Source organism: Rhizophagus irregularis, chromosome 11, assembly GCF_026210795.1.
Source record: "Rhizophagus irregularis chromosome 11, complete sequence".
Classification (NCBI taxonomy): Eukaryota; Fungi; Glomeromycota; class Glomeromycetes; order Glomerales; family Glomeraceae; genus Rhizophagus; species Rhizophagus irregularis.
Window position 1 is genome coordinate 4,461,335 of NC_089439.1, and position 26,216 is coordinate 4,487,550.

Consider the following 26,216-nt stretch of genomic DNA (forward strand, 5'->3'; position numbering starts at 1 on the left):
ATAACAGGTGCTGATGCTGACGATTGATTTTTGAGCTTTAGCAAATTGCGTTTTAAGGACGATGAGAAATGTGGTATTGTTGTATCGTTTTTTTAAATATCTCCATTGATTAAAGATTTTGTTTGTTCTTTTCAACTACCTATAACTTTCTTTTTATTTGAGACAACATACATTTTCTGATGTATATTAGTACTATTATTTCTATTCTTTCATGTGGCTTTATAATTTACTGTATATAAATTATGCTATTTCATAGTTTATTATCTAAATATGAACATTAATAAATGAATAAATTTATTTCTTAAATATTATGATCGGACAAACTCGTCATCACACGACCAAATAAAATAAATTTTTTTCCTTAAACATGATACGGCCGATGATGAGAATTTATATAGGATTTGTCATTACGTAATTAAATGAGATTATGGCTGAAAAAAAAAATATTATAAGCCTCAGCTCTGAATGGACTATAAATTCGACCGGAATTAATATTATTATTCTGCAGTTCCACCCTAAATTAGCCGTACTGGATACCGGATAAAACTGTTACGGATAGAAACACTAGTCACAATTGGATATCGACTTGGAAAAATTACTTTTGGACGTTTTTAATTATGAAGAATAAATAGAGTAAATTATTTTAATTATCTATTTATAGTAAATATATTTTTGAGATGAAATTGTTTTCTTTTTATTGAAATGACAAGATCGAATTATCAAAATAATTTTTTTTTTTGAAAATTTTATTCTGTCTTACAAAGTATTTAAGGTTGTATCCACCGGTAAGACAAAAACTGACTCACACCAATAGTTCATAGTATAGCTTTTAAGAATAATTGTCCGGAGCATAGCGAAGGAAATTCGTGATTTGATAGTAATATTCCTTCCTTTGCTTACGTCATCCTTATTCACCCTTGCATTTTCCCTTTTTTTTGATTATATACTTCTATTTGGTTGAAAGATAATAATGTCGACTGATTATTTTTTTTATTGCAAATTTGGTCACAATGATGTTACGATGTAAATTATTAGTACAGGAAATCAAAATTTATTTTTAAAAGTCCGTCCGAGTACAGAAAAAATTTTTTTATACTAATTTGTAATAAAGATGACTCATATAGTAGTTATACTGTAAATATAGTTGTATTATTCTTATGTAATCATAATTTTCCATATACTAATATAGTAAACTATAATTGCAAACAAAAAAATATAAATCAGAATTTTCTTTCAATGTACATATTTACCGTATATCACTAGGGTGATGTTTTTCGCATCTTTTTAATTTTTCTTATCGAGAAAAACATTGAGAGGATAACACTTTCGATGAGCTTTAAAAATAAAATAATATAAAGGTTACAAATAATTTTTTTTAGATAGAAACAGAATTAAGGACGAAATGTCAGTGAATTATCAAGTAATATTTTAGAATTATATGAATGTGTTTTAATACTTAAAGTTGCTCTATATAAAAAAAATAAAATTCATTAATAAACGTTCAAATTAATCTTGTAAGACATACTTGATATTTGATATATAATCTCAAGTTTTATTATACATCTATTTCAACAATTAATTCAGATCAACGTATTTATGAACTGTTAATTATTTATTTAAGGAATTACGTGTCTTCACTATCACGTTAATGAAATAATATTCATAATAATTTACTAAACTTGACACCACGTGACCGCAACGATTTTAAATACGAATATTGTTACACACGGTGGCTTTGATTGTGCTACTATTGTGTATGTATAACATTACCAAACTATTAAAGTCCACATATAGAATTTTCATTAATTTTTTTTTTACTTACGATTACTAAGAATATCAAAATGAAAAACACAAATACTGTAAATGGGTGAATTGGATTGAAGAAGCTATTTCTAGAGAAATATTATAGACTTTATGAACAAAAACATTTTGGTAATATCCAAAAAGTTGGAATTGGAGGATTCAGAAAAGTTTATCGTGCGAGTTGGAAAAATTCTCAATATTTTGCGTTGAAATCTTTTTTTAATATTGATGACGTCACTGCAAAAGAAATCGTTCATGAGGTATAAATTATGAGATAGTCAAAATAATAAACATTTCATATCGGCTGATTGGAAAAATCAAGCCAATTAATATTTAAGCTCAGTTGATGGGTTCATTATATAACTGATGGGTTACTTAATGTCATTAGCATATAAAATTATGGGAGGCTTTTCTGATCAGCCGATATGTTAATATTCATAATATGAAATTTTGTTCATTTAAAGTTTATAGTATTTATAATATTGATATTCTAGCTTAAACTTCAACGTGATATACAATTACATAATAACATTATTAAATTCTATGGAATTGCAAAATTTGATCCAGGTATAGTAAATTTATTATATTTCTGTATGTTTAATATGTAATTTATAAATTATATTTTAATAAAAAAAAAATGATTATTTCTTTTTATTTTATTATTTATAATTAGAAAACCAAAATTCTCAATCAAATAATTATTTGCTAGTGATGGAGCATGCTGATTCTGGTTCTCTTAAAGATTATTTAAAGGAAAACTTCAATAATCTTACATGGAACGATAAATATAACTTTGCATACCAATTAACCTGTGCCGTGTCATGTTTACATAATGAAGGAATAGTGCATCGTGATTTGGTAATTTATTTAATTAATTATAAAAGTATTATTATAAAATTTTTCTTCCATATTTTTTAATATCATAACGCATTTATAGCACTCGGGTAATGTATCGGTTCATCGGAATATTATCAAATTATCCGACTTTGGGTTGTCGAAGAGAATTGAATCATCATCCAACACACAATCAAAACTTTTTGGAATAATTCTTTATGTTGATCCAAAAATATTTAATGGACAAAGAAAAAATCAACCTCAACACAAATATTCCGTTAAATGAAAAAGTGATATCTATAGTGTTGGTGTATTATTCTGGGAGATATCTAGTATTCAAACTCCTTTCTATTATAAAAGCGAACAGTACTATGATATTGATTTTGCTTTAGAAATTTCACAGGTCTTAGAGAAGAACCGTTCCCGATACACCTAAAGATTATGTTGAAATTTATACTGGTATGTAATATATTTATTTAGAAAATAAAATTTTCAACAAACTCTCATTATTACAATGTACTTTTTTTAGAATGTTGCCAGATAAACGCCCAACCATAAATCAAGTAGTAGAAAGATATTTATTGGTATGAGAAAACTGCTAAACAAGGATTTCAATGCGCTCAAATTAAATTAAAAAAATTAAGAAAATTGATTTTTTTATTCGAATGTAACTAAAAGTACATGATAATGATAGTATTTTGTTTATACTGTGCCTAGGGGGAAAATGGTGATGGCAATTGTAACCCAGTAATATTTTTACTTATTAGACAATTATTTATCACTCCTTAAATTTAATTCCTTGTTATTGTAAAAAGTTAAGGAGGTCAACGATATAATCTAAGTTTAATTCCTGGCGACGATTACGTGAACATCTGAATCAACCTATTTACAAAATATTGTAGACAATAAAAAAAATTCCAAAATAACAACATTACTACATTTTAATCTTAAATTTTCATTTAAATTATTAGTGAGCTCTCTTAAAAATGTGGTGACAAAAAAATTGAAAAAACATATGTAATATATATGATGTAACACAGGATCTATAGAATATTCTTAAGGCTTTTAAAAATTTTTTCGATATATTAAGAAAATATTAAATAATGTATTCATCAAATTGTAAATAAGATGTTGATACTCTATGTAGATTAATGAAGGAATTTTTAAGATGAAAGTTTGAAAGTTTGATTCATATCCTGAATTTTCATCCAAAAAAATGAAATTTGCCGAAAAGAGAATTTATATTTTGTATTTCAATTGCACCCAGTTTTTTGTATCACGGGGTGACAAATAAAATTTTGACACTAAGTCCCTCAGATACTTAATGTTTTTGAACTCGTGGCTGCACGTGATTATGTGACACTTAAATGTCACTTGTTCCTTAGATGGTGAAGATCGACACAAACCGCGCCCACAAAACCTGAGTGCATTTCAATTTTGAGATGACGTAAATTATTTTGAGACCATAATATACAGGAATTATAATTACCACCGCTACAATTGCTACAGGTTCCAATTTGAACACGTTAAACGAATTTTCTATATTCGTTTCAAATTTATTAATATATTGTTCTTCTCAATGGTTTACTTTCCTTAGTGGTTTTACTTAATTTAATGATTAATCACCATGTTCAATCGTTAAATATCTAAATTTAGAGCTCCAAATTGGATCAGCTCAGATCGGGTACCTGACACCTGAACTAAAAATCTGGGCCAGGTCATAATAGGTTTTTAACCTCCCTTTGAGTTGGATAACTTTATAATAAGATTAACATAAGTACAATGTAATTTTTTACTTTGTTACATCTTTGTAACATATTACATACAATTCATTCTAAATAATACTTTATTTAATCATAAATCATAAAAATACATTCCAATAAAATATTATATTGTAGTAATGTTAAAGAAAATAAATAGTAAATAATAAAGAAATTTATACCTTTCCTTTCTTTTATTCAGCTGCTTTTATCTATAAGTGAAAAATAAATTATTAAATAATATATTAATAAAATGAATCATATAAAAGGTTAATGTATATAAGTACCTAGGTCTAGTTTGGTAAAATCTATTGCTTCTATTGATTCTATAATGTAAAAAAATAATTATACACATCAAATAAATAGTTAAAGAATGCTTTTGTAAAGTAAATTAGGAAATTAATTATATATATATATATATACCTGAATATTCTTCAAATGAATTATCATCATCCTTGTTATCAATAGCATTTTTTGGTTCTGGAAGATTTTTAAAATCTAAAAGCCTACTCGTGTAAACTGCTTGAGGATTTGTAGTATATGAAAGAGTAGGTCCAGTATATAATGATGATGATGATGACAACCTTTCATTAATCTTTTCTGCTTCTTCAATTTGCTTTTTAATTTCAGTTTCAGTATTACCACTAAAAAAATGTGATGTATCTTTCCATAAATTGCATAATGAATCGTATAATTCATTAGCTTTAGGTCGTTTTAAAGGATCAACATCCCAACATTGTTTAATTATGTTTAGAATTAATTGAGGAATTTTATAATTTAATTTTGGCCTAAGTCCTTGACAAACGCTAACAGCTAAAAATTTATCATGAACAATATCATGGTAAGGAGGAAGCCCTGTACAGACTTCATATGCAATAATTCCAAATCCATATATATCACTTTCCTGAGTATATCCTTTTCCTCTTAAAACTTCTGGTGCTACATAGGGTAATACTCCATATAGTTCTTTACATTCATTTTGGGATGATTTTACATTTGCTGGTTGACATAATCCTAAATCAGTAATGAAAGTATAGTAGCTATCTTTTAATATATTACCACAATGAAGATCACGATGAATTAACCCTTTTTCATGAATGCAAGAGAGGCCTTGTGCAATATTTTGTAAAATATTCAACTTTTCATCCCATTTTGTTGAATTAAAACTATTATTTAAATGTTGTCTTAAACTACCATCTTTTGCACATCCCATTACTATCATAAAATTTCCAGATTCTGGATCTTTAGTAATGCCATAACACCATACTATGTTTTGTGAAGAAAACATATTATATGATTTAATCTAAAAAGAATCCATAATAACAATAATTAATAGACAGTTTAACATTTATAATGGGACAATATCTTGAAATTATATAAAAATCAGTAATTTACTTCTCTTAAAAAATCGGATGTAATATCTTGAGAATCAAGTAAACATTTTAAAATAACTGGAAAATTCTCATATTTCCTACAATAATATTTACTTCTTGTCCATTTATTATTCTCAAAATCCCAACTTTTTATATATCCATCTTTCCAAATTGCTTTATAAATAGTTCCAAATCCTCCTTTTGTCAAGTATTCAATATTTTCAAATCTATCATATTCAATCCATTCTAAAACTTCATCAAAATTTTTAGCTTTAAGATGTGTTTTTTGAATAAACTTATCAACTTCATGATTTCCACAAGTCCAATTTTTGAAATTTTGTTGTAAATTCTTAGAATTACATGGATTACACCAATAATCACCAGTATTAAGCTGCTTACATCCTTTGCATAAACCATACTGTTTGTAACGTTTTTTTAGTTCTTCATTTAATATTAACTTATCAATTAACAAACTTTGTTCTTCAGTTAGGTCAAGATAGTAAAAATCTTTTATTTGCTCAAATATATCATCAGCAAGCATAAATTCTTCCATAATTGGATTAATAAATGTGACTTCAATTTTATGTCTAGACAGAATAAAAAAGATTTTTTTTTTTTTAAAAAAAAAAGATGCCTTTTAAACGTATTACAGTTGCACAGCAGCGATTGACAAATTATTTTTATTTAGGTCAAACCAATAAAGTGTCCAAAAAGTCAGCTGATGATCACAAAAATCACGGATTATTAAGTAAGAAATTTCCTTTTTTATAATTCCCAAATAAATACTTGTTTCACAAAAAAAAAGCGTTGTCACACCAAAATATTATTTGTTAGTACAATTATACTACAGTATATAGATACTTTATTGAATTTTGAAAAATACAGTAGGTCAATCAATATCATTATCAGTAAAATGTGCATTAAAATTACTATAATTAGAATCGTGTTTAAATTATTAGATTAAAAAATTTTAAAAATATATAAATCTAGTTTTTTTTAGACAGCTTGTTTTTGGGTCTGAACGTATAGGATCTCGGTAAAGAATCAACTTTTGTTTAATTGTTTTTAATTGTTTTTTAACAAACCCTATAAGAAATATGTATACAGAAAGGATACGTTTTGTATACATTTTATGTACAGTACGTTTCTATAGATTCCGTATACAAATTCCGTATATTCAATAAGCAATTCATTTTTGAACATTTTTTAAAAAAACTAATGTATACGGAAAAAATTAATCATACGGAATGTATACGGAATTTTTAAACTTAATATTTTTAGATATCATAACATGAGATCATGTGATTGTTTATTGTTTTGTTATGATACGTTTTTTGTTTTTTATATAAACCCTTACTTTGATGAGCTTGATCTTCCGATCTTCCTTTCTGTCTTTCCTTTAACTTTTCTCTTGTTTTATTTTTGTTATTTTTTCTAAAATTTCTTCTTTCTTCGTCATCCCCTTTTAAAAAAAAATATTTTTTTTTCGTACCTCACTTTAAAAAAATTTTTTTTCATCACTCCTTTAAAAAAAAAATTTTTTTTGATTTTATTCTTTATTTCCCACTCATCTTTTTTTTTTAAAAAAAATTTTCTTCTTTCCTATTTCTATTTCCTCTTTATAAAAATTTTTTATTATCCTAACTTTGACGTCCTCCTTTAAAAAAAAAAATTTTTTTAACTTTCCGTTACCCTCTTTTAAAAAAATATTTTTTTTTAATTTATTCTTTATCCCCCCCTTCTTTTTTATTTATATTTATCCTTTTTTTTATTCATAGGCCAGCAGATTTTTTTTTGTGAGAAGATTCAGTTTCTTTTTTCTTTTTTGTAGATCAGTTTGGGAGTCCTTTCTTTTTTGTAGGATGGTTCAGGATTTTTTCTTTTTTTAGGTCAGTTCAAATTTTCTTTTTTTTTCAAAAGTTAGGTTCAGATTCTTTTCTTTTTGTAGGTTGTTTCAGTTTTGTTGCTTCAGAGTCTTCTTTTTTTGTGGGTCAGTTTTGGATTTATTTTGTTGTGTTGGTTTCTTTTTCATCAGACGCTTCACTTTTATGTAGGTCAGACATTCTGGAGTTCTCTTTCTTTTTTTGTAAGAATGCTAACCTTTGGTGACTTGGATGATTGCAGATACTATACGAGGGGGGTTTTTGTTTCCAATTAAGTTAGACGTTCTTATGTTTGTTTTTTTAGGTTGTTTGACTACTCCAAATGATATAGATAATTTTGGTTGCAATAGGTGGTTTAATAAAGAGGGAATTTTCATAACGTATTTGTATTTTGTTTATTGTTTATTTTTTATTTATTTTAATAAAGTAAAATTAGATTTATGTAAATACAATTATAGTAAACTGCAATACAAATAGTAAATTCAGTGACCAAATTGTATAAATTTCGTGATAAAATCAGTGATCAAATCATGTAAATTCCATATGAATCCCATGCAAATTCCGTATCAAAACCATATTTTTAGTGATACGGAATTGTGCATTTTTCCGTATCCTATTACGATACGTTATTTCTAAGGAAAAAAATCGTATAAAAACTTTATAAAAAACGTATCCAATTTTTTTATAGGGAAAACATTGCTAACATTTTGTCTTTTAGATGAATCATGCGCAATAAAGAAGATAAATCACTCAAGGTTTATCACAAAGCCTAACAAAACTAACTGATTGAGCCAAAAGTGTCAAAAACGCGTAGGATTTTTGTGGGTCAGTCACATTTTTTCAATTTGTTTCTTTCAACAAATTCTTCTTTTTTTTAGACAGGTCTAGATGTATGAGAATGTGATATGTTGCATTGTTGCTATTTGCATAGATTGGTAGAAATCAGTCCAAGTTTTTTAATTTATCCTTTTTTTATTGAAATGATTGCTAATGATTGCTAATGCTAATGGTTTATGCTAATGGTTTATTTCTTTTTTTTAGACGACTTGAGAATGTGTGGGATTTCTGGTGGGGAATGCCGGGAGTCTCTTTGAACACAGATTTTTTTTTAACGAACTTTATTAACAGTTTGTTTTTCTCTCTTTTTAGGTAGTGGTATTCTTAAAAGTATTGAATTCAAAGTATGACCTGGGCAATGGTCAGACACTGGACGTGTGATATCTTGGTGAAGTATTGACCTCTTTTTAATTAATTTAATGCTTTTAATGTTTTTCACAAAACGTTTGTTAACATTCTGCACTTTTTTTTAGGTGACTCTTTCAGATCTTTTTTGAATTTGGACTTGTATAACCAAGTTATATCACTATCCTCTAACATAAGAACCAGTAAGAATCAATAAAATTTAACGTGAAAGACATAATTGATGCATGTTTTTGAAATACAATTAGGTTACAAATGAAAGACTGGCAAAAAGTCTTTTAGTAGTTTAATGATGAAATATTGAGGGTAGCCACAATCTTAGATATAATTCATGTGCGAAATATGTATTTTTCTATTTATTTTCTGAAACTCCACAATTTCAAAATGAACAATTTAATAAATATTTAATAATAGTTTACTATTTATTTACGAATTTATTTTCTAAAACTTCACAATTTTAAAATGTACAATTTAATAAATATTTAATAATAGTTTACTATTTATTTACAAATTCGAAAACACACTTTTACAATTTATGTACAAGTCTCAATAACCCATTTTTACAATTTCGATCAAATCAGCTGACGATCGCCTTAATGTGCAGTAACGACTTCGATACTAAATTATAACTTTATGATACTAAATCGTGACCAAATCTTGATTAAAATTTACACGATAAATTTTCGATATGGTCAATATATGGTTTCGATTTTAAAAGTTTCTGTAAAGAATTATTATCTACGAAATCAAAAGTTGAAATTTTGTCATATAATTTTAGGAATGAAATTTTGGATAAATGTGTAATAAACTGATAGAGGTTTGAGAATTGATAAAAATGTTAAAAAAAACATTTTGGTAAAGAGCAGTTTATTGATAAAACGCGTAAATCAAAAAATAAGAAATACTTTAATCTACAAAATCTTCAAAGTCATATTTATTTTGGGGTAATACAATAGATTACTATAATATTCTTGATTACGGTAGTGTTCCGTAGCATTATTTTTATTATCTTTGATGTTGTAGTAGTAGTTAAAGGAGTTGTGGTGGGTTTTTTATATAACATTACCGAAGTCCATACAAACAGTATTAGTTATGCGGATAGTTTAGTGAACCTATTTGGGTGAACAGGATTGTAGATAGTTCTTTTGAACATAAAATCTTAAGTCCCTAATAATATTATAGTATAGTTCGATCGTGTTCTTTACTAAATGTTATATAATGTAGATCTTTTCCTTTTTTGTAATTTTTCTTATTTCTAAATTTGACTTCTATTTATTTTGAGTTTATTTATGTGATCTGTGTGACGTGATTAGCGCAGCAAACGATGACCAATTTTTACTGTTTATTACTAACGTTAAGACAACTTGAACAGATTTCGTTTTAGCGTGAAACTTTTCTTTTCGAAGAAAGTTCTCTGATTATTTAATTATGTTTATTTTAACGTTTTGCTCAGATTACTTTGGTTAGATCAGATTACTTTTTTATTTACGTATTTTTTTACGTATATTAAGATACAGTACATGTGCGTTAAATATCTCATTTTTCAGATTCATTAACAAATTTATATCTTTATTTTTTTTTTTTAATAGGAAGATGATAGAATTTATTTGAAAATAATATTAAACATAACGGATTAGATAATTTTCGTATTAATTATTTCATAAAACATATTAACTTGATATTAGCAAATACAGCACGATACGTTAATATTTATTAATTATCAATTAAGAAAAAAGAATAAAATTTAAGCATTTAAAAAATTGAAAATCGTATATAATTTTTTTTTCTTTTTCAATTGCTAAATCTTTCCCGGTACATGAGAATTAGTCATGATGGCCATGATGACCATGATGATAGTCATAGTGGTCATAATGGTCGTGATGGCCGTGATGGTCGTTTTTGTATCCGCGGTCATGGAGTTGATCTAAAGACAAAAGAAAAAATATTAAGCCAGAAAGTCGGTTTAAAATCATCATCAAAGGTAGATTTTAAATCTTACAAGATGCTGCTCTTTCGGTGACTACATCGGACAAATCTGATTCAGCGATCGCTTTTGCAGTTTCTTTTTTGTAAGGGTGATGCTTATAAGGACAATATTTCTTATAATCTTCATAATAACAATACGGCTTATATTCGGCTTCAGCTTCACGTTTTACAGGACCTTTCGTTATAAAAAAAAAAAAATAATAATATATTATATATATATTTTTAGGAAAATATCAAAATAATTATAATCGAAATAAATATGGAAAATATAAATGTTAATATACCAGCGTTGACCAAAATAATAAGAAGAGTTAAAAGGAAAAGGGTTAATTGCAAGTATTTCATCTTGATAAATATTTTTTTTTTGTTGAAGTTTTCAAGTGAATTGAAAAATTAAGAAGGGAGAATTTTACGTGTTTAAATAATATTTTGAAGGGCTAAAAAAAAATTCTGAATTATTAATATTTTCGACTAAAAATTATTTATTTATAGAAAATAAACTAATCATATTTTTTTTTATTCAGTCTTAAAATGATCACGAAATTTTCCGTTCTTAATTATATCATGGTTTATTAATCATCTTAATTAAATTGATTCACATATTGTTTCGTGCTAAAAATAAAATATTCTCAAGAGTTATACTAATTCTGGAACCTTCTATACGCTATAATTCTATAAATAAAGTAAATACGTATAATATTAACTGCGTAACTGCGCTTAAATCAGGTTAATCAGTTTGATTTAGATTTGATTTAGAAGGTTACGTAAATTTCAATTGAAAATAAATTGATATTTCTAAAAATAAGTTATATTCATAAGATGTCATTAACGAGAATCGTATTGTTATAATAATCAATCAATTATCTAATCAATGTGATTTTATTAAACTATTCCATATCGTGGTCATCGTAACGGGTTTACTTAAAAATAAAAATGCTTTATAATTTTTTTTACAACCGAAATACTAATTTTATTATTCAATAATCAATTTTAAATATTATTTTTTTTTATCTTTTGAATAAATTTATTAAAGTCTATTTTATATTGTCATTAGCAAATATTACGTAATTTGTGGCGTTAGATCAAATCTAAGAATTAAATCGTTGAACTAAAAATCATGGTAATCCTATGCCATGAATATTTAAAACAAAGGCGATAAAACATAAAAAACAGCAACTTTATATTATCATAGTCATCAGGTGTGTGTCTCTTAATGTTTTGTCTTAAGAAATTTACTGTCATCAATATATTCATTGCTTTCAATCTTTTTATCTACATTGTATCATTTTTTTGCTTATATTCATGCTTCTCTTTCCTGTTTCTTATACTCAAACTGCCCAATAAATACTACGGGAGTTGAAACTTAATCAACGCAAGCGAACGCGTAATTGCAGTTGAAATATATTTAATTATTTAATTATATCAAGGATAACGGTAAGGAAAAAATGTACAAAGTCAGTATTTCCGTCACGTTGCGCTTTGCAGAGTCTCCTATAAAGAAATAGAATAGAAGAGGGTTGGAAACTTTAGTGACCGTTCCGTACAACTTCCGCTCCAAATATAATTGACATTCTTAAAATTGACAAATTCGTACCTGAACCGTTGCGTCAATTTTGTTCTTCAAGTAAGTCAATTCATTAATCTGCCAAATCTTTGGTCGAGAATCAAATATTTTTCTCAAGGAAAACACTAACTTATTATTTAACAGATGATTGATATGTGGAACATGTTTCGCAAGATCAACTCCAAATTAAACGTGTTCTTTAGACCAATGGGAATGGTATATATCTCAATTTCTTGTAGATAAAGCTTATACTGAAAATGATTGATGCTCTAATTTGCTGACAATGTGAATGTATCAGTAGAAGCAACAGAGATGGTTTGCAAGTACTTCCTAGTGCAGAACAAAGATATTTTGACTAGAACTAAGCTTAAGTGGCTCGTACCGAATGATGAAAAAATAGTCATGTAGTCGCTACTGGAGAAATCCTAATCAGTAACTTTAGTCTAACGTGAAGATGTTATCGTTTACCCATAAATCCGATCCGTTTAAAAAACTGATGACCGCACTAACTCATACAAATATAATTAATAAATATAATATTATAATATTTATCAATTATTTAAAGAAAATAAAATTTTAAGTTTACTCATTTTATATTATCTTCATCGTGCAAGCTAAACATAGTAACAAATTCTCGCTTTTCTAATATTTATAAAGAAACGCCAAATTGCTAAACTTATAAAACAAACAAAACGATAGGGTCAAACGTATTTATTTATTTAGACACTAATATATTGAACAAAGGATGTGAAGCAAGTTGAACGAATAAGCATCAATAGAATCATGCAGTATCCTTCGATACGCTTCAAAATAACCTATTGCCCGTACTAAAATGACTGCGCTAAACTAAAGCAACTTCAAGCAAACGAAGAAAACGAAAGAAAAAAAAAACCAGAAAAACATTTCACCAGAAAACATTACATAAACATTCCGTTTCAGTCTTTTTTTAAGTTCTTCCACCAACTTTCAAAGATACATTTTCGTTGTATCGATGAGCCAATCAAATTTGAATTTCAATTCACGAGACCCTGAGCAATACATAAAAAGTTACCAAGAGATCGGCACTCATTTACCGTGCCAGAATTATATAATGCCGCCTGGCATTATCAGAAAAAGGAATGATATGAATGATATGCACATTATTTTGGTTCAATTCATGCACTCTCTATTGTTACCTATTTATATGTCTAGTGATTATCCCGATTTGCTAACCGCATTTATCCATTTATACATTCATCCGGACTTCCAGCTTCCAGGGCGTAATTCTTGTGCGACATAAAACATAAATATGTACCAAATAAAAATTTTTCTTTTTCTTTTTTTTTTTTATCGTTAAATGTAAAATGTTAAACACAGACTGTCTTTTATTTATTTTCAAAGAATTGAAAGATAAAAAATCATTACATTCATGTCTTTTAGTTAATAAGGAATGGTGTAAAGTAGTAGTTCCTATCTTATGGAAAACATATTCATGGTATAATATAGAAAAATCAATTTTTTTCATGAAAACGGTAAATACAATACTTTCTTGTTTACCAACTTCATCAAAACAACTTTTATTCGATAATAATATTAAATTACCCACAACAATTCTTTCAAAACCTCCATTATTTAATTATATTAGTTTTTGTGAGTTTCCAAATTTTGAAGTTGTGAATAAAATTACAGGTGTTGCGTTACGTTACCCCAATGATGATAGAATAAATTGTTTTGAACGAGAAATTTACAAATTATTTGTTAGTCAAATTATGAATGTTAAAGTATTAATATGGCAAACTTCACAACCTTTAACATCATTTCCAGGAGCATCAACATGTTTTTCTCAATTGAATAGTTTAACTATTAATCTTAATTATGTCAATTCCAAATCTCTTTATGAGATGGCACAAATTTGTAAAGATTTAGAGTTTTTAGAAGTTCGTTATTGTTCTTATGATCTTCCCGGATTAATCTCTTTAATTGATGCTCAAAAGAACTTAAAAAAAGTACAACTTTATACTAGGAAAGGAAACTGCGAAGAATTAAGCAAAGTTTTAGCAAGAAAGGGCAATACGATAAATATTCTTTACTTGAATTTAATTAGCACAATTCCACCTTCATTCCTAGTATCACTCATTAATCTAACACAATTATCGATTTATAATGATGAAAATCATAAATTTATTAATCCAAAAGTAAATGTATTCCAACAACATCTTGCAATTTCAGAATTTCCGAAACTTCAATCTCTTAGTGTTATGGGGTTATCATGTTTTAAAGAGCTAGCAATGTTAATTGATAAAACGAAGGGAGATATTACACGTATTCATATTGATACTACCAATAGAATTGCTCAAAATACAGGAATGTTAATTAAAGCAATTGCTAAAAATTGTCCTAAAATTGAAAAGTTAAACACATATCTTGAACCTAAAGATTTTATTCACGTAAAATCATTATTAACAAAATGTAGACAATTAGAAGAGATAACATTTGATAGTTTGAACATCTTTGTTAATGATATAGGGGATGAATTATTTGATATATTTACCAAATGTTCGCCAATGACTTTAATTGATATATCCATTAGTAGTTCTTGGAAATGTTCGATTGAAGCATTTGATCTTTTTTTTGATAGTTGTAAAGAACGAACCTTGCTTAATTTTAATATCATTTATAATTCTAAAGATTATATTACAGAAAAACATAGAGATATCGTTAGAAGATACATTAATGAAGGAGTGATAAGATATTCAAACTGTAACTAATATGGATTGATTGATGTTGAATAGAGATTATATAAACATTAACGTTAATAGTCAATATGTATTTGTTATTTTTTATACGTTTTTTTTTATATATACGTGTTTTACTCAAATATTATATAAATATTTTGAAATTTTATTTTTGCCTTTTTATTTACATATTCTCTAATTATTTTTACTTTTTATATTAATAAATTTTGTGATTTAGTGAAATTATGTATCAACCATACTACTTATTTTCTGTTTACAGATAATAAATATTATTAATTATGAATTTAAATAAAAAAATATTTTTAATGAAAATTAATTGGTAATTACCTGTTTCCTACCAAAATTCGCCTGAGAGATTTGTGTAAAAATATACGTCATAGTTATTTTGGATCTGGAGATTAAGGAAATGTGTAAGTTTATATATTAGGGTTAAGAATATATTTGACCCTGGATTATTCATGATTTTTGATATATTATATAAGTCTATCATCAATATAAAATAAAAAGTCTATCACTATTAATTATGTTGAAAATAGTTTTATAATTTTTATTACACTTAAAATCTTTATTCCATGAAAAATCAAAGAAGTCTTTTTTGTTCTCTAAAAATTAAGGGTTAAATAAAGACACCCTGTAAGTCTGCCTTATTGGATTACTTCATGTTGTTAAATGTTATTTATTCCATTTTCATACTGTTTTACCAATTACCCTCTCAGGGGAATTTCTTTGATCTGATCTCTTCTGGCGAATGAAATATATTATTATTGTCAAGAATCGGCTGTAAATCCTTACTTTTACTTAATAAAGAATAGATAATATTAACTGTTTATTTGTATACAATTATGTAAATTGTTTCATCATTATTGCTTATTGCTGCAGTTGTTGAATTATGCTTGTATACTTTAGGTAATTAACTTACTTATAAAAATAATAAACTACAACTATAATGATCCTAATAGCAAGTGGTAGATCAACTGCAGTTTTTATAGTATTTGTGAGAAGTATTGCCACAATATTAGCATTATCTATACATCTATATGACATGTTATTATCTAATTGAGAACCATGGCCCGATTGGGCTCCAAAAATTAATGTGATATAATAAATTTGACAATTATACTACTCATTTTTAAAAATACTTTTTAAAATATACATTATGATGTAATGAAAATCTCTGTGATGTTTTCTCTTTGGAAATTGAGTAATATACCTTTTAAAAAAGTCTACCTTTTTTTTTAATGATCAATACTATGGCAATTTCTTTCATAATATGGACAACAAACTTTGCTTTCATAATATGAACAACAGACTTTGCTTAAATAATATGTATAATACATAATTAATATATAAGTATATTATTCCATTTGATGAACAATTTAATACTTGTTTCAACATTTATTGTCTTTAGATTTATATGCAATTATCAAAATTACTTGTCTATTCATATAAAAATATTATATATATTAATATTAACTAAATTTTATTTGAAATTGATCAATTATTACTATATATTAACTTAATATATATAGAAATTATAGAATAGAGAGAACTCCCATTCAATGAATATTTGACTGTATCAATGTTATAAGTAGAGATATTCATAATAAAATTAAATTATTTTCTTTAAATACTTTAATTTATTGTTTAATCATAGCATGTGACCTTGATTTCATGAAACCTTAAGGGTATCCATTTAAATATTACTTTGAGTTTGTAAGATCAAGAGGTTTGAATAAATTAATATTCTTATAATATAATCTCTCTGACACTTTGTATGGTCTATTATTATATATTTTCTTAGATATGATGAAATGATTGTCCAAAATAAACATGACATGGTGGACTTTCAAGAATCATGGGTATGCTTCATGATAAATTGGAAATTATATACTATAAATTAATATTATTTTTAATAGGGCTAATTTTACTTGAAATTAAAGATATTTGACATAAAATAAGAAATGTGTTACGAATTTCTGATGATGCCCAAAAACCATAAAAGTCATTATATTTATTAGTCAAATTAGCATAAATTTCAAGACCATTAATTACAAGATGGTAAAGATAGTAGTTTTCAATAGTATATAAATTATATTATTCAATTTTAATTGTTTGTTGATAAATTGTTTAGATTATTATTTATTTTAGAGTTTCGTAAGTTTCTGTTGTAAATCTGTTGATTGTATTATCGATCATATTTCTTATATCTATTTTATTATAAGTGTTATAAAACTATATATAATAATACTTGGAAATAATTATATTTTATATAAAATATTCTTTTATGGTAGCTGAGATAAAACAAAAGGAAAGGAAAAGAAAAAAAGAGAAATAATTTGTATCAACGAAATTTTAAGGGTTATTTATATTTAAATTAAAAAAAAGTATTATTTTTCCAATTAAAAAGACATCATAACACAAAGCAAAAAATTATGTATAGCTATTAAATTCTTAACCATAAAAGTCATGAAATTACTACTAATTTTATGAAACTTTTGTTTTAAAATCGTTTTAATATTATAATAAGAAAATAATGGTGTCAAATGAAAATATTTCATTAATGCCCTAAAATGTCATGGCCACAAAAATTATTTGTAATAATTTTACAAAAAAGTGAAATAATTTAAAAAAAATAAAATATTTCTACAATAATAGATATAAATAATATTTTAATCCAAATAATTATATAGAATTACTTTTTAAGTAATTTTATTCGCAATTGTGTTCTACTTTAATAGCTGGTATTTTGAGAAAAAGATGGAAAATAATGATTTCTATTTCCATAAAAGATTCTAATCTGACGTTATATCATGTGATTGAGTAGTATTAGGCGCAGCTAGTCGTCTTTCTATCATGTATTAATACTGTATGTACTTGAATTACTGAACTAATTTCTCGTAAAATATTATAAAAATAGATTATGTCAATTTAGATGAAATAGTGATTTTTATACCTTTATTAAAATTACAAGTAAAATTTCGTTAACGTGATTCTCCATTTAAATTTATATTTCAAACATCTATTTCTTTGTTTCATGAGCATTAGCTGTTTAAATTAATACCCAACGAACAATTTGTAAAATACACTATGAACAATTAAGTTTCGTTATGTCATATGTAATAAGTATCAAATAATATTTTGAAACAACAAATATTTCGTAATCATCTAAGTAAATTAAGTAAATGAAACATTTAAGAAAGTGTCATGTGATTTATTCAGCATTATTTGATCATTCGGAAAATCAACTCAAACTTTTTTCATTTTATTTTGAACATACAAAACTCCTAATTTCAGTTATTAGGTCGTCTGTAAATGGTAATAAATAATTACAACAGAAACGGGATAATTCGAGTATAAAAAAAATTGATAATTAAAGGTTACAGTCTTTAATTTGTATGTTAATAAATAAAATAAATTTAACGGTAAAATAAGCATTATAAAGGTTGCATCTTATAGGGTTTATTAAATTTAGGTTCATGTGATGTAGGTTCCATTGTGGGTAACAAAGGGGAATAATTTTGATATTGTTCATCATCGAAAAGAGGTTTGGAAAGGTGCATATTACGGTATGATAGTATATATCTCTGGTTTGCGTACCAATAATTTTTAATTTGATTTTGAGAATAATGCTTATCAAATTGTCTTTCCAAATCACAAATCACATGCTTCCAATTAATGACTTTTGACATTCGATGTTTTTGTGCTAGTTCAATAATATAATTTTTTTCACGATCTCCTAAGGGTCCGTGATATATACTAATCAAAAACGTGTTAAAATTAGTAATTCTTACTTTACTTTGAAAATATAACAAGATAAAACATTTTCAGTATTTACATTTTGGATTAAGATATTCATTCCAACTAAATCGAACAAAAAGGGTTAGAAATTTTTTTTTTCAATAAAAATGCATATAAGTTCAAACTAAGCCTACCGTTGACGAATTTGCTTTCTTGTGTATTTTGGCATTAAGCTGCTAGTCAATGTGAAAGGGTTTCGATGATGACCAAACTCTTTCATATATTGTATGATAAGGTTATCATCCTACGATATAAAAAACAAAATATTTTATGTTATTATAAATTATTGTTTATTAAATATAATTGTTAAACGTACCTCTTTGCTAAATATACTAACTGATGCCATAATATTCAGTTAGAACTTTTTTTAAAAATAATATGGTTAACAATAATTATTCTACCTTATGAAATAAAGATGTGTCAGAGCTTTGAATTATTATTAAAAAAAAAAAATTATAATATTTACTTTAAAAGGTATCGGGTTATTTAACAAATTACTAAATTATATATAATCTTTAGGCTCCACAGTTTCATCCCCTGTCCAATCTTTATAAGTACTACGTTTTGTGCATTGTGGTGCAACAGATTTATTATTTTTAAGGTTACAAAATGGTACAGTTGAATTGTTCGTGTCACAAATAGTAGTGAAACATAAATACTCAATGTATGTATACCTTTTTACGCTTTATTATAGGATTTGAGCATTTTGAAATTAATAATAGTAAGATCTAATGATAGTGGTTCGGATGCAACCAAGAAAATCTGGATAATTTTATTACGTTAATGTTAAAAAAATTAAAAAATGTTGATAAAAAAAAAGATAAATATCATAATGAGAAATTTTGATAAACAACTTTTTGTATTTGTTAAAATTTATACTTTATGTATACTTCAGATATACTTACTTTAGCTCGATTTTTAAATAATAATTCGCACTGATTGGTGGTAATTCTGGCCAGAATTTTGCAAGATTGTAGCATTATAAATTTGGACAGATTTATTGCCGATCAGTAATTTTTAATTATATCTGAAACCTATAATCTCGGTAATTTGTTTTTAATTTATCTGATATAACAGTTTTGTAATTTAGAAGAGTGTTTAGTTTCGTGATTAGGTTATACTAATTTACTTACAAACCAAAAAAATAAGAATACATTTACTACGTGTAATAAATTACAGCAGTGTCAGACAGAGTGGAGTAAGCGGACTTAAAAATTTATTGATGTGTTTAATAATTTAGGTTAAACTAATAATGTAGAACAACTGTCCAATTAATATTCCAATAAACAAGTGTAAGACTTTAATGAATTTAAATTTAAACAAATAAGTGTGATATACTTGTGTTATTATCAGTTGTTATTTTCTAAAATTATTTATAATTTATGATTGCTTCTAGATATATTTCTTAGTAAAATTAAACATGTAAAAGAAAAAAATATTATTTTTGTTTAATTATATATTTAGGCAAAATTTAAAGTTAAATTTTATTTAATTGTTCAAATAATTATCATCATATGAGATGAGAAGATCCAAATCATAAACTTGTGATTTTGTGGCTATGTATATGGTGTATATGTTGTATATGGTGTATATGGAGGCTATAGTGGCTATGGTGGCCACCAATATAGTAATTTTTGGCTTTGATGTTTTATGATGTTTGGCATTTTAATTGGAACAATTAAATATTTTATGGATGAGGCTTTTATGGCTTTTTATTTTCTAAAAATTATATAAATAAATTTCAAATCAATTATTATTCACCCTCTTTCCTTTTCTCTCATTTATTTCTTTCCCTTTTTTTAATATATTATCAATAATTAAGTTTTCATGATTCTATAATAATAATATTAGAATAAATCCACTTTATGAATATTTCATTTTTTAATGAAAATTTCCAAAATATGCCTTCTAAAGAAATTCTTTATATGTAAATTTTCATAAGATTAATTTGCTCAAAAGTAATTAAAATTCGATATTTACCATCAACAATATAATTGATGTATTAAATGGTCTGAAATATTATTAGTTTAAATTGCAAGTCATGCATCCCCTAATGGGAAATGTTTAATCTGAATTCGGCAGCCTCACTGAACCTCCATTACTATTACGCGTATGGATTTCCAAGCTGCAGCTGCGCCTATTCATTTCCTGAATTCATTTCAAAATTCAAAACCAAACACGAGATGATAGATGCGGTCAACAATTTATTTCTCGAAATACTCAAATACCAAAAATTAATCATCATTTGATTTTATAGATGATTTCATACCCTATGAAAAATTTTTAAAACTAGAAAAGTGTATAGGGATATAATCTTTAAAGAAAAACAAAATACTTCATTCCATCACTAACCTTTCCTGAATTTACTGGTTAATAATTCAATGGACGCCAGTTATCATATCATTGCTTATATTATATCTTCTAATTATTGATTACTTGAAATATTTGCAAGAAAGTTTTATCAGAAAACTGCTTTTTTTTGGATACTGTAACTAGAAAATATTATGGTCCAAAATGTCATTAATTATTATACTTTTGGCCTTTTAACTAATTATTTTATTGTTATTTAACCACTAAAGAAGGCAAACTTATGTACTGTTCATCAGAATGTTCCATTCTTATCAGAGGCAACAATCTTACTAATATCAGTTATGTACCAATAAGTAATAAACAGGCATGCTACATCCAAAAGAAAACAAAAAAAACAAAAAGCTCACTTCCAAGCACAACAAAATCTAAAATAAATCAACTTGAAAGTGGGAATTATACATATAATCATAGATTGAATTAATTTCTTTATGATAATCAATTTTAAACTGTAAAGAACCAGATCTTGAAAGCTAGTACTTTAAGGATAACTACTATTAGTAAATAATTATGAGTACAAGTGAACAATATCCTGGATATGATGTAGGATTCAATAGATTCAATATTATAGTTAATCCAAAATGCACAAAGGTATTCAACTGGTTGCAAATATAGAACAAGTGACCCTTAAAGATCTTAAAGAAACTATATTTTCTTTATATGATTTATAACTTAAAAATTATTGATAAAGCAACTGATAATGGAGCAGCTGATAATAGAGCAAACATGATTGCTCCTAATTATTGATTTTAGAATGTTCAAGGTTTACAAAAGTTCATAAAAAGAAATTCAAAATATAAAGTATTACTTAAATTTTTCTATTATTATTATTTCTAAGCTCTTTTATCATTATTAATAAGATTACAAAGATTTCTGAAAAGGGTTATTTTTTTCAGAAAAAAAACTGCACATTAAATTTCATTGTACATGATTCTTCCAATTCAAGAAGTATTTCTTATGATCAATTAGCACATTTGCTTTCAAAATCATATCAATCACTGACAAAGACTTAATCCTTAGTGAATTGAAACCTTTGTTCTTAATGATACAAAATCTCAATGAGAGTAAAAAAAATTTAATATTGAAAGATTTTTTTACTTTACTTTCTCCCACATTGTGAATAATGTGTTGAAAATACTGTAACATCAATAGAATCATACTCAACAAATTAATACCAAGACAGTTAGTTGATTTTGTATTGTCAAGAAAGCATTATAGATATTTATTACATTGTTTACATATGGTATTTTATATAACTTATTAAAACACTCATTAAATAGAATTATCTGAACTATTCACCTTATAGTTCAATTAATACTGAAAAATATTACAATTCTTGAGAAAGACAAATTCATGGTAACAATTTAATATAGACTTTCCAAAAGGTTCTAATAATTATTTATTATAGTCAGGTTGCTCTAGGAAAATCATTTTCTAGTGTTGGCATTTGGTATAAGGATAATGTATTCAAAAGAAAATAAAATTAATTTCAAAAAACATATTACTTGGACAATGTGCAGAATGGATGTACAAGCATTGGAGAATATGTATGCCAAAAACATTAAAATCAAACAAGTGATCACCAACCAACCAATTATCAGAGGTGCACAATATGCAACAGAATTTATTCTATGGGACACAATTCATAACTATATCATAGGTTTTACATTAGTAATCCTTAGTTCTATTACTAGTCCATAGAATACAGAACACATATTCATTCCATGCTGCATTGTAATATATTAAAAATAATATAATAGACAAATAATGCCAAGATAGTTGATTTTGGATTGTCAAGGAAACTGTAAATATTTATTACATTGTTAAGATAATAAGATGTGGTATTTTTTTCAAAATAATCATAATGCGTCCATGGAACTTAAGGACTCTTTTGGACCATAACTAGTTCAAACTGTAGAGCTATTCTTAGTAAAGATCTTATTTCAACAATGCTAGATCTACCTTTAGATAAAATTTTTTAAAACAAAAAAATGAAAGATACATATTATTTAACTTTTGTTAATAAACAGGATTATGATTAAGGGTTAAACTTAAGTAAAGCTGGTATTACAGGATTTCAAATATATGAATATCCTACCTTACTTATTGCATTAGTATAACTTATTTAATTATTCTTTTTCATTAGAAACATCACAGTGATCATGCAATAATAAATAAGGTTAATTGGATTATGAATTCATGATATTTTTAATTTAAGAGTATATTTTGCAATTATATTCTATGGTATATATTATATTATGGCTAATATAAGATAAGCATTTTACACATCTTTTGATGCTATGCATGACTTAATATTAAAGGCAGTCATAATTTTTTAGTTCTGAAAGAAATTATATGAATTAATGATAATAGGGCATATTATTCTTTATAATAAGTATGAAAGTAAAGCTCAAATGATCTTAAGGAGTTACTTTATAAGGATTAAGAAATTGGTTATTATCAAGAAATAGCTAAGAAAAGCAAATGCAAAGGTTATTGGTGGAATTGGTAGTAATAAAAGACATTAACAGAGAAAAAGTTCAATTAATAAATGACTTAACTACTTACTAAAAGTATGAGCAATATTTGTAGTAACTGATATTGTAAATATATACTTTATATGTGTTTAGAGAGAATTAAAGATTATACTAAGGAAGTTTATACAGAAGCAAAAAAGTTCTTTTCAAGAAATGTAACATTATTTTAAATGATAAAAATGATGGATTCCTTCAAAAATACTCTAGCTCAAGTTTATAAAGGATTACCAACGAGCATTAAAAAAAAAGAATAAAGAGGCTTGAGAATAAAGTCGAAATAACATTATAAGTATTTAATTGGCTTATACTTGTTTTAAAGATATCAAGGTTAAAATATTAACAAAAGATTATCCAATTATTACTTTGATATAGCAAATTATGAAATTTAAAAAGATTTTAAAAATCATAATTGTTTATATTTCCAAGTAGAAAGTAAAAGATGCAGATTCTAATTATTTCAGAGTAGGAGCATATTTTAGTAAGATAATAAATTTATACATAGTTTATGAGTTAGAGGTGTTAAATAATTTATTAAATATTTAGACAAGTTTATGAATATTACACAAAATTTAAAATTTACTTAAGTATTGATATTAAATAGTATATGTGAATTTGCTAATATATTTAGTTCAAAGGAAAGAACTTTGAAAGAACTTTGAAGTAGAAAAAATTTTTAATTTGAATTAGAGTGATTATATTTACTATTTTTAAAGGCTCACACACACAGTATTCTCTGATTTATCTCATATGCATTCATTTGTGAATCTTGTACCACTCCAATCTCTTAGGTCCTGATCCTGATATGGTTGTACAAGGATTCTTGGAGTTTATTTCAGCACCAATGATTCATGCAAAACTACAATCAAAAAGTCTTCAAGAGAAATTTAAGAGCTTGCTGGAAATGGGGACTCATAAAAATCTCGATACTGAGTTCCATAATAAAATCTGGGCTGAAGAGCAACGAAAATTATGGGAAGCCCAAAAATTAATCATTGATCAGTGACGAACAATAGAAGGTCTTGAAGAGGGAGTATGTCAATTAATTGCACATAATATGAGGTTGGAAAGTAGTAAAGGTCGTGCAGAAGCAGCATTTGAAGAAGTGAAACAAGTGCTTTTTGAGGAATGTAATATAATTTTGTCAAACGTTTCTACTTTTGATCCTAGTGTTGAAGAAGTTGATTAAATAAAAATTTTCTTCTTTTTGATTTTTTTCTAAAATTTTCTAATATATTTTTGTAACAAATTTTTCATTAAGTTTTTCGCAATAAAATTTCTAAAATTTTTCATCTTTTTAATAAATTTTTTTGGGGTATTGACTATTGAGTCACAAATTCATTTTGATCGTCTGTAACACTTGTAAATCATACTAAGTAAAATTAACTATTTGCCACGAGTTGTAGATCTAATTATACTACAATTATTGGTTCCCAATTTTGTCAATCATGATACAATTTTAATAAACTTTCATTTGCAGGAGTTCGTAAGACTTTTCCATCTATAGTTCATAATTTGTACGCTCCCTTTTCTCCAACTTGATGAATATAGTATGGTCCTTTCCATTTTGGATTTAGTTTTCCAGTCCATTGCTTTTCTTTTGCTGCGTTATAATATAAAACTTTATCTCCAATAGAAAATTTTATTTGGTGACGTAATTTTCTATCATGTCGTTCTTTTTGTTTTTGTTGAGATATTTCAATATTTGTCTTAGCTATTTCGATTTCTTAAGGTAATTGGTCAACTAAATTTTCTATGTGATTTATTAAAGTTGGAGTTCCATTATTTTCTAATAAATCAGTTGGTAGTTTAGCATCTCATCCATATAATAAAAAGAAAGGTGCAATTTTTGTAGTTGAATGTTTTGTAGTACGATAAGCAAATAAAATTGGTGCAATATAATTAAGGTTGCTTATCTAAACCTCTTCAAAATTCTACGATTAGTTTTGTCAAAATTTTACTATAGATTTATTATAGTTTCAGCAGAGTTTTGGCAGTTTCAGCATTTATAATAAGTTTCAGCAGTTTCGCCTTTCTCCAAAGTTTTGCCAGTTTTTTAATATAACTTTAATATAGTTTTGGCAGAATTTTGCTTTTCAGTAAAATGCCATCTTGCCTAAACCCCTAGGTTTCAGCAAGCAACCTTAAATATAATTATCCAAATTATCAATATGATCTGTTGATAATTTTGCTAAAGATTCTGATAAAGTACGATTAAATCTTTCTACAAGTCCATTTGTTTGAGGATGGTATGGCGTTGAAAATAAATGTTTTATCTGAAATTTTTCCATTAATTTTTCAATTATTTGATTTCTAAAATGAGTTCCTTGATCTGATAATATTTTTGCTGGACATCCATGTTGACAAATTATTTCTTCA

At 25.9% G+C, this 26,216-nt stretch overlaps 5 protein-coding genes across 5 annotated transcripts; 2 read left to right on the plus strand and 3 right to left on the minus strand.

Moving 5' to 3' along the window:
* Positions 1 to 1,863: 1,863 nt before the first annotated feature.
* OCT59_003449 (uncharacterized protein) lies at positions 1,864 to 2,923 on the plus strand (the record flags this gene model as incomplete). Its single annotated transcript, XM_025316853.2, has 5 exons — positions 1,864 to 1,867; positions 1,948 to 2,063; positions 2,298 to 2,370; positions 2,477 to 2,661; positions 2,741 to 2,923. The coding sequence occupies 5 exons, from the start codon at positions 1,864 to 1,866 to the stop codon at positions 2,921 to 2,923; spliced, it is 561 nt and encodes a 186-aa protein (XP_025179571.2).
* A 1,672-nt stretch (positions 2,924 to 4,595) lies between these two features.
* Positions 4,596 to 6,323, minus strand: OCT59_003450 (uncharacterized protein; the record flags this gene model as incomplete). Its single annotated transcript, XM_025323482.2, has 5 exons — positions 4,596 to 4,609; positions 4,685 to 4,723; positions 4,821 to 5,700; positions 5,793 to 6,040; positions 6,131 to 6,323. 5 exons carry the CDS (start codon positions 6,321 to 6,323, stop codon positions 4,596 to 4,598), a joined length of 1,374 nt encoding a protein of 457 aa, XP_025179570.2.
* A 4,353-nt stretch (positions 6,324 to 10,676) lies between these two features.
* OCT59_003451 (uncharacterized protein) lies at positions 10,677 to 11,184 on the minus strand (the record flags this gene model as incomplete). Its single annotated transcript, XM_025310713.1, has 3 exons — positions 10,677 to 10,777; positions 10,853 to 11,014; positions 11,124 to 11,184. The coding sequence occupies 3 exons, from the start codon at positions 11,182 to 11,184 to the stop codon at positions 10,677 to 10,679; spliced, it is 324 nt and encodes a 107-aa protein (XP_025179569.1).
* A 2,553-nt stretch (positions 11,185 to 13,737) lies between these two features.
* OCT59_003452 (uncharacterized protein) lies at positions 13,738 to 15,446 on the plus strand. Its single transcript, XM_025316852.2, has one exon. It carries the CDS (start codon positions 13,747 to 13,749, stop codon positions 15,148 to 15,150), a length of 1,404 nt encoding a protein of 467 aa, XP_025179568.2. The 5' UTR covers positions 13,738 to 13,746; the 3' UTR covers positions 15,151 to 15,446.
* Positions 15,447 to 18,572: 3,126 nt separating this feature from the next.
* Positions 18,573 to 19,282, minus strand: OCT59_003453 (uncharacterized protein; the record flags this gene model as incomplete). The annotated part of the gene is made up of 3 exons (XM_025310712.1): positions 18,573 to 18,894; positions 19,071 to 19,180; positions 19,253 to 19,282. 3 exons carry the CDS (start codon positions 19,280 to 19,282, stop codon positions 18,573 to 18,575), a joined length of 462 nt encoding a protein of 153 aa, XP_025179567.1.
* Positions 19,283 to 26,216: the final 6,934 nt, after the last annotated feature.